Source organism: Archocentrus centrarchus, chromosome 3 (genome assembly GCF_007364275.1).
Source record: "Archocentrus centrarchus isolate MPI-CPG fArcCen1 chromosome 3, fArcCen1, whole genome shotgun sequence".
NCBI lineage: Eukaryota > Metazoa > Chordata > Actinopteri > Cichliformes > Cichlidae > Archocentrus > Archocentrus centrarchus.
In genome coordinates this window covers 15,763,978-15,776,956 of record NC_044348.1, presented here as the reverse complement: position 1 = coordinate 15,776,956, position 12,979 = coordinate 15,763,978, and the positions used below count along the sequence as shown (strand labels likewise).

At 39.7% G+C, this 12,979-nt stretch overlaps 1 protein-coding gene across 1 annotated transcript; it reads right to left on the bottom strand.

Annotated features, from left to right (window-relative positions):
• Positions 1-211: 211 nt before the first annotated feature.
• Positions 212-12,666, bottom strand: ampd3a (adenosine monophosphate deaminase 3a). Its single transcript, XM_030722746.1, has 15 exons — positions 12,642-12,666; positions 8,177-8,399; positions 7,692-7,860; positions 6,745-6,910; positions 6,431-6,650; positions 6,208-6,337; positions 4,401-4,595; positions 4,110-4,241; positions 3,865-4,028; positions 3,659-3,785; positions 2,530-2,693; positions 1,279-1,399; positions 886-1,059; positions 640-750; positions 212-509 (listed from the first exon to the last, which is right to left on the bottom strand). The coding sequence occupies exons 1-15, from the start codon at positions 12,664-12,666 to the stop codon at positions 333-335; spliced, it is 2,298 nt and encodes a 765-aa protein (XP_030578606.1). The 3' UTR covers positions 212-332.
• Between the last annotated feature and the right edge of the window lie 313 nt (positions 12,667-12,979).

The window sequence follows — 12,979 nt, the reverse complement described above, 5'->3', positions numbered from 1 at the left end:
ATTTTAAGCAAGCAATTTGAGTTTGCTCTCTCACTTGCAACTTTTCTAACATCTAATATGCAGTGTGAAGTTATAAAATGGTGTCAGATCCTGTGCACCTCCACAGTTTTACCTTTGGACACTTGAGTGCCGTCCCTTATCTAAGGCATACATCTTCATTTTAGGAAATCCAGCCATTATTAATTTGCAAGCAGTTAAGTATTGTGCTTTCAGTTTCAGTTTTATTGAATTTTATTCTCTCACAGTCACCCGGGGGTACTTTTTACAAAACAAAGTTAAATAGATGTCTTAGAGCACATCATGCTCGGATAGTGTCAAATATGAATTCCCCTTTACTCAGTGTGGAAATTCATGGATTCAGACTTCACTGCATCAACAATGAAGCTGAGCTCATTGCACAGTGTTTCGTATCTGTAGGCCATGCGGACCTGGGCAACGTTGGTCTTATGGATATCGTTTCCTTCAGGTCCATCTTTCAGATAGTTCTCTCCAAGGAAGCGCTTCTTGTCCTTGTAAAATTAAGCCATAATGAGAGGTGGAAGAAAGGATGATTAGATTTTTATGTAAAAAGATGAATGCATGCTATGACAGAATTTTTTTTTTGTTTTTTTTAAATTTAAATTGAGTACATGACTATACCTGGTGAGAAAATCCACTCTGCAGCACACTGTTCCTAGCTATTTCACACACATCACAGGTGCTGAACTTCCACAGCTGGGCTGCTATAGCATATTCCTCCATCAGTGGTTCCTAGGAGACACATAAAATAGCGGCTAAGCTTTATTCACACGGCAGAACTTCATCCCAGTAACCCACACTGCAGGAATGTGTGAAACAATGGTTCTGAATGATAGCCTGAAAACACAGTTTCCTGTATATTTTTACCTTGGTGTAGTGGAACAGCATGGGATCGTCAGTGGACAGGGACACACACAGACCTTTGTGCAGGAAGTCTTTCAGAGGGCTTTTGGAGTATTCCAGGAACAGACCATTGTTGCTGAGTGGAGACATTGCAATTGGCACCTGGGCCAGGTAGTACAGGTACTGCAGGACTGGGCTCTGTGGGAAGTTTGAGAAAATAGATACAGCTCAAGGTTGTGGAAAACAGACACTCATAATGTGATCATATATTTTATGTTCATGCTGAGTGAGTCGTGTCAGTACTAAAGTGGTGACCTTTGTATTATTCTCCAGCTCATAAGTAAAGTTTGTGAAAGTCATAACATGAAATACTTATCCTTTACTGTAAAGACCACAAATGGCTACAGTTATAAGTACCTTCCTCAGGTTGAGTCCATGTGAGATGTTGTCAGCAGTGAGAAATGCAGAGACCAGATGAGTGAGCGATCCAGTTTCTCCACAATGGGGACGGAACTGGAAGGTGTTCAGTCCACGCTCTCTATACAGGACACAAAAGTAGTAGTTGTAAAACAGCTAACTGATCATCTCCAGAGGAATGGTTTATTTGAAGAATTTCAGTCAGGATTCAGAATTCAGACACATTCACACCAGTGGCCCGCTAGAGGTCATTTTGTAGAGCTCTGGCAGTACTCATCCTCCTTGCACATAGGAGCAGATACTGGTCCTGCTGATGGGTTAAGGACCTTCTACAGCCCTGTCCAGCTCTCCTAAAGTAACTGCCTGTCTCCTGGAATTTCCTCCATGTTCTTGAGAATCTGCTGGGAGACACAGCAAACCTTCTGGCAAAGGCATATATTGCTGTGCCATCCTGGAGCAGTTGGACTACCTGTGTAACCTCTGTAGGTTGCAGGCATCACCTCATGTTACCAGTAGTGACACTGACCATGGACAAATGCAAAATTAGTGAAGAAAAAAAAAAACAGTCAAAAGATGAGGGGAAAAATGTCAGTGGCCTCCACCTGTGAAGCCATTCCTATTTTGGAGGTTGTTTCATCATTGCCCCTCTAGTTAATTTCATGAACCCCAAAGTAGCTGAAACTGATTAACAACCCCCTCTGCTACTTAACTGAGCAGATCAATATCACATAAGGTTAACTGACTTGATGCTGTACTCTGATTAAAATGTTCCTTTAATTTTTCTGAGCAGTATATTATAGTTTTACTGTCCTTTATCACTCTGCTGCCAATAAATCTGTCCATGTTTGTGATTGGTCAGATGCTGCCAACACCGCCCCTTTCATGTGAATACATTTGTAGACAGATTGATCAACTCTGGGCTTAAATGTAAATGATAACCAACTTCTGGTGATCGCTTAGCCTGATAACCAGTGTGAAGGTAAGTGAAGCCAGGTAACAGAAAGAGCCCCGTTCTTAGTCAGCTCATCAACCCATCCTACTTATGTACCACCAATCCATCACTCAAGTCTCTGCTTACTTTTTGTACAAAGCTTTCCAAAATTTGTAGCCCGTTTCTCAAATTTTGAGTCCAAATTTCTCACTCCCTTTGTCTGGAATGCCCCACCTTGTAAGTCAGCTACTTAGTAGACCTCAAGTAAATTCAATCTGCCTGCTCCTCATGTTCCAACCAATCTGGAACAGGATACTTACTTTCTGAGGTTGTTGAGGACTATGATGTTTGCATACATGTGGAAGACGTAGTAGCTGTATGGGGGATTTTCATTTGAAGTCCACTGTTCTGGTTTGGGGCTCCTGAAGGAGAACATGTGATCACCGTGTTTGGACTCATCGTCCACACTGTCAAAGCCGGACACCTGCATCCACATAAACAAAGACTTAGTCACTTTCTGCAGAGATTGTTTCATGAAGTCCCACATGTATTATTATAAGGTTATTAGTAATTTGTTTCCACAAATGTTACCAATCAACTGCTTAATTTACAACAAACATTATAATAGGGACATTTCAATCAAAATACAATATATGGACAATAGTACTGAACCACCTACAGATTACACCTACAGGTGCTGCTTGGCCATAGAAACCCATGCTATGAAGCTCCCAGTGCAGTTTTTGCACTGATGTTAATGCCAGAGAAGGTTTGGGGCTCTGCAGTTATTGAGTTGGCACAGCACTGGTCACTTTAATGCACTATGTGCTTCAGCACTGAGCGACCCCACTCTGTAACCTTAGATTATCTGCCAAGTCACCGAGTTGCTGTGGTTCCTAAACACTTCCACTTTGCGACCACTTACAGCTGATTGTGGAATACCCTCTAGGAGGGAAGAAATTTTACAAACACACTTGTTACAATAGTGGCATCCTGTTACAGCACCATGCTCAAATTCAGTGAGCTCTTTATAATGACCCATTTATTCACAAATGTTTCCAGAGGCAGTCTGCATAACTGGATGCTTGATTTTATACACCTGCAGCAATGGGACTGAAAACACCTGAGTTCCAGTATTAAGAGGAGTGGCTCAATATTTTTGCCTATACAGTGTATTTGTCACCAATTTTAACTTTTATGAAGCCAATTTATGTTATTAAAGACATATGTATACATTATTGAAGTTGTGCTTTACTATATTTTCATTGCTTATCTAGACAGAACTGCTTACAGCTAATGTACACTATAGCCTGTTTATACTGCATAAATGTTAAATAGGAGTAAATGTGTTAAGAACTTAAAAGACATGAATTATATCTTTTTGTGCAAAATTGATCAAACACATTCCCCCCTAATATTTAGATCTGTTTTGATAAAAACAAATCTTACATATTTGAGGAAAACATGAACTTCTTTGTGCTTCTGCGGGTTAACTGTAGCCTCAAATAGAGGAAGGAATACGTTCTCCAGCATCTTGGAAAAATTGGGTATCAGCTTCCTCGACCTGAAAATATCACTGTGGCATAAAAACATATTTTAGATTTCACAAAGTGTGTTTAAATTAAAAATGTGCAATTTTAGGATGTGGCACTTACTATATTCTGGGTACTTGAATCATCCACCTCATGTTTGGAGAGTACAGTTTGTGATCAATAAACCACTTGGACAGACTGTACCACTCGCCAGGAGAGCTTCCATAGATGGACAGGCGTGGCTCTGCATGCTGATACTTGCTCTCCTCCAGGTCATGGGCCACCTCCTAAAAATGGTGAGCGATAGAGTGCACTAAATTTTCTTTACGTCGCCCTGACTTTAAATGGATGGCTACATGATATAGTACCTTTATGATGCAAGCAAAATACTCTCCATTAACAACATTGTCTGTTTTCAGGAAGATTTCGCGAAGCTCACTGGCTCCCACTGGGTTATACTTCGCATTGAACTTATCAAAGCGGTGGAAGGTTTGTCTCCCCTGTAAATGTAATGAATCACAAAATATCATTTTGATAAGTCATATTAGAGGCAGAGAGTAAAGGAGATATAAGTAGCAAAAAGATAAAACATGAAATTTGTATCTATATTGCTTTGATAGTAATATTTACATTCAGGGGAACAGGAAATAATTTCTTACAGCATGCACATCCAGAGAGTCCACGGTAAGGTCATAGGGGTCTTTGTTGATGTGCTGGAAAACCTGTTTGAGAGTCATTTTTTGTCCATCCTTTTCTAAAACTACACGGTCTGCATCAGTCTGATATGTTTTCTGGATGAAAGTGAGCAGGTGTTTCTGAGACATGCATGCAGCTGCATGAATGTGTGTGTCCACCTGGAAGAAAGAAACAGTATGTTCAGTCTGCACGTACTGATATCCTGTGTTTAAGGCCCTCTCCAACCAGCTGGGCATGCCCGGAAACCCTCCAAAGCGACATGCCCAAGAGGCATCCCAAGCAAATGCCTGAACCACGTCAACTGGCTCCTTTCGACTTGGAGCAGCAGCTCTAGTCTGAGATGCCTCTGGATTTCTGCGCTGCCACCCTACGAAGGAACTTATTTCAAGTGCTTGTATTCACAGCCTTACTCTTTCAGTAATTAGGTAAATCTGGTAAATCACTTCACCTTTCGGCTCAGCTCTCGCTTTTCACCAAGATAGTCCGGTATAACGACCATACTAGTGCTTATGCCGCACCACTCCGATGGTCCATCTCTCATGAATAAGATTCCAAGATACATAAACTCTCACACCTACGACGGCCACTTTCCCCCACAACTGAGAGGGAGCATTCCACTGTTTTCAGGCAGAGAACCATTGCCTCAGACCTGGAGGTACCAACTCTCATCCCAATTTCCCCCATTTTACACTCAGCTGCAATCCACTTTCTGCCACGGATTCAGGGACAGCTCTCACTTTGGTTATACAAGCACTGGATGCCCTTGGAGCACCATACTTCCAGTCCCTCAAAGAGGCCCCCAGTGGTAAGCCTGCTCCAAGTCCATAAAAGACTGGCTGGTCAAGCTCCCATGATTTCCATGATTCCACAGCAAGGACGGAATCTCCTCCTGAATCCAATGTTTAACTGGCCAGAGCTTCCTTTCCAGCACCGTGGAATAAACATTCCCAGGGAGACTGAGCTGTGTGATACCCTGCTAACTGGAGCACACCCTCTGGTCCCCTTTTCTGAAAATGGTAACCACCACCCTGCTCTGCCACTCCACAGGCACTCTCCCAGACTTCCACATGACATGAATGAGGCACATCAACCAAGCCCTTCCCACAGTGTCCAGAGCCTTGAACATATCAAGGTGAAACGCATACTATCCTCATGCCTTGCCACCAGGGAGATTCTCAACTACCCCAACCACCTCTGCCAGTGTAACTGGTGAAGGTTCTCCTGAGGCTTTAGGCTTCTATGGCAGTTTGGTCACATTCAGAAGTTCCTCAACATGCTCTTTGACAAGTAGTTGAATGACAGCAATTTTTATGTTATTCAAAGTCTGTGTGAAAATGCTGGACACTTTAAACAAGTTCAGGCTAATCTGGGTAGTTTGCAATTTTGTTGTAAAGTTTCATCTTTGCTTTGATATCTACATTCACTTTAAGGTTAGGTCAAAAGTAATAGCCATCAATTTTAAATTTAAGTGCTTTAGCATCATTTGCTCAACTCTTTTTGCATTAAGGTGTGAGTTGGAAAGCAGCCGTGAGAGTATGAGAGACAATGTAACAATGTTAATATACTGCAGGATGAAATTTGCCAAGTTCACAAAAAAAAAAAAAATGCTGTAAACTTCAGAGCCAGCACAGGTCAGCTGATCCAATCAATCAATCAATCAATCAATTATCTATTAGAGCTCACAATAAAAATCAGTTCAGCAACACCAGAATTTGGAGTTCCCCCACTTCCCAAATCCCACTGACAGCACCTAAAGATAAAGATACTAACCTTCCTAACATTGTAGAAATCTCTGTGAGGGACACATTTTAGTTCCTTGAGCTCAGCCATCTCATTGAGCATCTCATGGAGGTTGAACTTTGAACTCAAGAAATTTAGTCTTCTATGGCAGTAGGTTTTCCTGAAAATTAGAGTGGCGTTGGGTTTATTCTCCGAGAACTGCAGCGCAGATGATAACCAGTAGATTTACATAGTCTTTGTTCTGGAAACTTACGTAGGCCCATCTGCAGTCATGGCAAGCACATGACTCAGCTCTATAGCAAATGTCTCCAAGTCTGGGTAAGGAAGATCATGGGGCTGGTTGTGTTTGAGAGCCTCTTCATTATCATACACATACACTATCCCATCCTTCATCTTCAGTGCATAGTTCAGGTTCTCGGGGATGTTGTCCATGCAGTAGGGATCCTCCCCAGCTTCTAGACATGGGCACACGTCTGGTGGCCACAATATTTTTCAGTTACAGCCATATAAATTAGAATAAAGCATGTTTTTAAATATTATACATGCAGCATATGGAGCACATCATACCTGGCAGGATTTCACCTTCTTCACACCAGCTCTTGTTCTGAGCACTGCATAGGAACTTGCTTGTCGTTCTACAGAATCTGTGATAGGCTAGCTTTGAGTATTTCTCTCGCAGAAGCAGTGCTTTACACAGATTTTTCGCCGCCTGATCGTAGTCGTCCAGCGTGATCTGAGAGGAAAGTGGGCATCAAGCACAAATTCAAGTCTTATCCAAACAATATGGTAATAGGCAAGGCTAAACCGGATCAAGCAGAGGGATGCTCTGCTGTGAATGGCTGCTAGCCTGTGAAGCAACAGAACTTTGATTAGTTATTACAATGTAGAGCTCCCCAACTAAATTCACATTTTATACTTCAAAATATAGATGGCTTATCTAAAGTAAGTCTTAAAATTTTGAAGGAATCCTTTCAGAGCGTGCCAGCATGTATGGCACATAAATGCTTTCAAATGTTTTCATATTTTATACTTAAATCTCACTTAATTTGAAAATATTGTATGTTTTACATTTGTCTGACAGTTTTTTGTTACTAGTTAATCTTAAAATTCAAATTGTTATAATGAATGTATGAAGAGGTTATGAGACCATATAATATTTTGCTACTGTACAGATTAAATTGTTTGCAGAAGTAGAGACAAAACTGTTATAAAAATGCCAAAATTTCACACTTGTGGTTTTTTGTTTTTTCTACATGGGAATTAGCTGTTGGGGGTTTTGGGGGTTTGAGCTGCCATCAGTACAGCAAAACAACCAGTCACAGCAGGAAGAGCATCCTACCCACAGATCCAATCTAGCACAACCCTCGCTTGTTTTGCAAACATTTCATGTTCCATGTTTCACCATCTTGTGAATATGACTAAATTCAGTACATATCAAATAATCCAGGCTGTAGGAGTGTACATTTCTATAACTATGATGCACACCAGTTCGCACTTCCAGTCAGAGTACTTACACCAGCACAGTAATCCCCACTAATAGTAACCCTCTGATAATCAGGGCAGTTCTCTTGCACAGACGAGCAGGTGGAGCTGGGGGAAATGAATGGTGTCACTATGCGTGCCCAGTCTGAATTGGCTGGGATCTGCAGGGACTTGGAGCGAATCATCTTCAGGCTGTTCTTCCTGAAAAGTCAGCAGCATGTTTAGCATTTGGTGCAGAGTTCACATAAATATCTGAGGCTTTACCCAAAGTCATCACAGGATGACTCATTAAAGAGGCCTATTATGCTAATTCCCAACTTCAAATTTTTATTTGACTCTACCAAACATCTTTGCATTATTCACACTTCATTTATCTTAGACTTATCTAACAGCGCATAAATATCAAAGAAAAGCAAAAACATCTCCTGTTAAGGTTGTTTTGTTTTTTTTAACTTGAGGATAACTTTCGTCACATGAACAGACCTGATCTGTGGTTCAGAGTCAGAGCAGGGCTTACCTCTTAACAGTCTCCTCCGACTGCTGCTCTGCCAGCTCCTTAAGCAGTTCATGGTCTTTGGCTTGCTGGAGGCCAATTGGGCAGTCTTCGGGCATCGTGAACATTGACAAAGCATTTTTGTTTTCTTCTTCTTTTAGTGCTGATGCATATACTTTCTCTGCTAGCAGCTGCGTCTCCTCCTCCACCTCACTCAGATTCACCTTTAGGAATTGACGAGACATGTCTGCAAGAGGCCAGAAGCTACAGTAAAAAGGCAGGTGACGAATCTGTAACTGTAGAGAACAAAAAAGGTGTGCCATCCTTGTCAGGACATTGTATGCTCTGAACAGTCTGTGGTGTTTTGTAAACAGGGAACTCTACCTGTGTATGGTTTAGGGGACAGGACAGTTCTTTAACTACTATGCAGTAGTAGTGTTTATATCCTGCAGGATTTATTTTATTTTTTTATTTATTTTTAACACACCACCTCTTATATAAAGGAAATGGAACCAAATAAACCCATACAGGAGTTTTCTAGGTTCTCTGTGTAACACAGTCATATTTAACATTTTGGCTTATGTAGTTTATTTCAATTTCCTCCTTAAAATACATTATCCATCTTACATCAAATTTTTTGAACATTTTCTTCTCAACCATCTCTGAGTTACCTGACAATTTATTTATTTATATATATATATATATATATATATATATATATATATATATATATATATATATATATATATATATATATATATATATATATATATATATATTATATTTATTATATAATAAATATAATATTATATAATATTTATATTTATATATATATAAAAAGCTCTGAATGTTTAAACAAGGATATTTCAAAAGCTTTTAAAGATAAAAAGGCTGAAATTTGGTCTTTCTCCATTTGGAAGACCCATTTGTGCCCAAGCTTTAACTTTCTGGCTGATATCTTGAGATGTTGCTTCAGTATTGCCACATAATGTTCTTTCCTCATGATGCCATCTATTTTGTGAAGTGCATCAGTCCCTCCTGCAGCAAAACAACCCCACAACGTGATGCTGCCACGCCTGTGTTTCACAGTTGAGATGATGTTCTCAGGTTTGGAAGCTTCTCCCTTTTTCCTCCAAACGTAACGATGGTCATTATGGGCAAACAGTTCAACTTCAGTTTCATCAGACCACGGGACATGTCTCCAAAAATTAAGGTTTTTGTTCCTGTGTGCATTTGCAAACATTAATCTGGCTTTTTTTTTTTTTTTTTAAATGTTTCTTTTAGAGTAATGGCTTCTTCCTGGCAGAGGTTGTCATGGCCTTTCAGCCCATGTTGATACAGTACTCATTTCACTGTGGATAAAGACACACTCTTACCAGCTTCAGCCAGCATCTTCACAAGGTCTTTTGCTTTTGTTCTTGGGTTGATATGCACATTTCGGACCAAAGCACATTCATCTCTGGGACACAGAATCCGTCTCCTTCCTGAGCGGTATGATGGCTGGACATTCCCATCTTGTTTGTACTTTCGTATAATTGTACAGATGAACGAGGCACCTTCAGGCATCTGGAAATTGCACCCAAGGATGAACCAGACTTGTGCAAGTCCACAATTCTCTTCCTGATATCTTGGCTGATTTCTTTAGACTTTCTCATGATGTTACACAAAGAAGCAGTGTGTTTCAGGTGTGCCTTAAAATACATCCAAAGGTGTGTCTGTAATTAACTCAGATGTTGCCAATAAACCTATCAGAAGCTTCCAAGGACATGACATCCTCATATGGGCTGTCCCAAATTGTTTAAAAGCGGAGTAATCTTAGTGTATGTAAACTTTTGACTTTGCAGAAAGTAATAAAAATGCCTTAAAAAAATTCTCTCATTATTCTAGCATTTGGCAAATATGAATAATTTTGGTAATCCTAATTGACCTAAAACAGGAAAGGTTTCATGATTTCATGTCAGACAGTGAGAAAAACATGCATGTGTCTTTTTATATAGTGTATGTAAACTTCTGGTTTCAACTGTAGTTTCATTAAAAACACAACAAGTAGTGATATCAAATTTGCCATACAGACAAATAAAGCAATCAAAAGTCATGAAAAAGGGATTAGTAGTTCATTTCATATGAGTAGTTTTGCGAGGCCAAATTTCTGTCCACATTGGTAATTCAATACAAGCCCCCAACCCTAATGCCACAACTGTTAGAGTGACACAGGGATCAGGCAATTTGCACGCTGACTGCCAGAACAAATCCTGCAAGAATTCTAATACATATGAAAATGTTACATTGTTGCCTTTTTAATGCCTCTTAGCATATTTTAAACTGGATTTTCACACTCCTCGAGGGGGAATGTACATCGCTACAAAGTGGATCTACAAATTGAATATGCATATATTTAACCAAATTATTTTCTCAGTTATAATTAGAGCACTGAACATGTTTCTAAGCTACAGATGCCAATTGGGTGCTTGGGGGTATCAAAAGTCGGATGGCAGATAACTTTCTCCAACTTAATGAAGAAAAAAAAAACCAAAGTCCTTGTTTGTGCCCCTGACAGATTTGTGCCCAGGATATTGGAAACTCTTGGTCCCTTTGCCAAATTTGCCAAATTTTCTACTGAGAACCTTGGGGTAACCGTTGACTCTGCTTTTATACTGGATGTTCATGTCAAATCTCTGGTTCACTCTTGCGTTTACCATTTAAGGAATATTGCTAAGATCCTTTGTGTTGTGCTCTGAACTTGAGATTGTCATTCATGCATTTAATCACATTTGGATTACTGTAACTCATTGTTTACTTGTCTATGCAAAAATTCTTTGGAGCATCTCCAGGTTGTTCACAGAATACTGCTGCAAGGCTTCTAACACAGTCTTCTTAATGCTCTCATGTCATACTGTTGCTGATCCAGCTGCACTGGCTCCCCCATTAAATAAATTCAGAGTCCAGTTTAAGATTCTGTTTATGACTTTTAGAGCACCAGCCTACATCAGTGCCATTTTAAAAACAGCTAAAAACTCACCTTTTTAGACTTGTGCTTGGTTAATTTTTTTTCTTCATGTTATACTTGCCTGTTATGATGTGAAGCACTTTGTGATACTTGTCTTGAGAGGTGCTATATAAATAAATTATTACTTTACTCACTTATTTTAAAATGCCATAAAAATAAAGTACACTGTTATGAGCAAATGGCTGTAATAGGATACTTTGATAGAAATAATAACTAGACCTGCAGAATATTAAATACACCACACATACGTTGAAACAATTTTGAATTGCACACTAGTAAAATTACATTTTATAATAACTTCCATTAGTTCAATTAGTCTCTCAAAATTCACCAGATATGACATCTTTAAAGGAGTGCGAGTCTTCTAGATATGTTACATTAAACTCTGTCTCCCCTTTTGAATGGCAGTGATTTTGTTTTAGCTCTTATCAACACTACAGCTGCAAAAAACAAACAAAAACAACTATTTTGACTACAGTATACACACACCATCTGTTTATAGCATATAAAACAGACAACCTGACCTAACTGACAAGAGTCTTGATGATTTGGTGATTGGAGTGCTGAAACAACAGAGAAAGGCAATGTCAGACAGTTTCTGTTGCAGGAAGCTCATCATTGTGGACACACAACAGTATCCTGCCTGTATCACCATCATTGTGGAGCTTTATGGTATTACAGCAACACTATGAAAAAAAGATTCAAAGTTGCTGGGTTCATAAATCACTAAAATTCCTCTCACACTGTGCACATACACACCTAAATAGTTTAGATGAAACTAATGCCCCCCCCCCAGTTTTTCACGTGTGCACACTTCACTTTCCATCTGTAAATAAATGGAAAAGGTTAGAAGAGTTACTGTCAATACTGAGAAAAAAGTAGTTTGGGGCTTCGCAACAAGGGTTAAACTGGGGTTGCTAATATCTGAGTGATCTGTGGTTTCAGGGCTGCGTGTGCGCAGAAACTACAGACAAAATATTTCTGCGTAGAAAGGAATATATTTGAACCAAAGGAGACTCATAAATGTTAAAGAACAGACTTAGGACAGATATTATTTGACAGGCTTTACCTAAGTTACAGCATGACCTCTCTATTGTTGTGTTTTTTTTTTTTTTGTTTTTTTTTTACTGTAATGTTGGCAGCCTGTAAAACGCCCAAATGACAAGTTTCTTTAACTGCCCTCTACAGTGTCTCTGAATTACAGTACATATAGGAATGGCAGTGTTTATCCTACAACTAAAAAATATATGCACATATATAAGCATTAATGATTTTTATAGGCAGAAGATGCTGAAACAGCCATGGTGCTGCGGTTCAAGCCACAGCAACGTTTGCTCCAGAGTTTAATTTGATCCTGACTTCAGGCCCACCTCAAGCTGGCCTACATGTTTTTTACTAGCATTTAAGAGCATCTACATGTGCGTCGCTTAAGCAGGAGATTGCATTCTGATAGGCTACAAAACTATTTGTTACGCTCCTTACCTGGCCGTTCACCTTTCCACGCCATCTGCACCGTCTGACTGACAAACTAGGGGGCGGGTCTGCGAGGTGGCTTTTAGGGAAAGTCCGTGGCCTTTTAATTACCTCGGATGTTGTGCACTGAGGTTTATGAACGAGGTAAATCGAGCTTAAAGTCGGAGTAAAGATGGCTCGACCCTTACGAAAATCCACTATGGTTGATTGTGGTTTTTATGCAGTAACCATGGTTTTGGTAAAACCATGGTTACTGCATAAAAACCACAATCAACCATCGTAAGGGTCTAGTTCACCATTAAAATCGGCTCAGTATGGTCTAACTGCGACATATTATCTACTGGATA

What these genes read in the sequence shown, in the direction of transcription:
- ampd3a (XM_030722746.1), bottom strand. Translation starts at nt 12,666, where the DNA reads ATGGCGTGGAAAGGTGAACGGCCAG. An exon ending in TTCATGTTTTCCTCAAATAT is followed by an intron (nt 2,694 to 3,658) that starts GTAAGATTTGTT and finishes ATGTGGATGCAG; the next exon opens with GTGTCCGGCTTTGACAGTGT. An exon ending in TGCTGTTCCACTACACCAAG is followed by an intron (nt 751 to 885) that starts GTAAAAATATAC and finishes TGTGTCTCCTAG; the next exon opens with GAACCACTGATGGAGGAATA.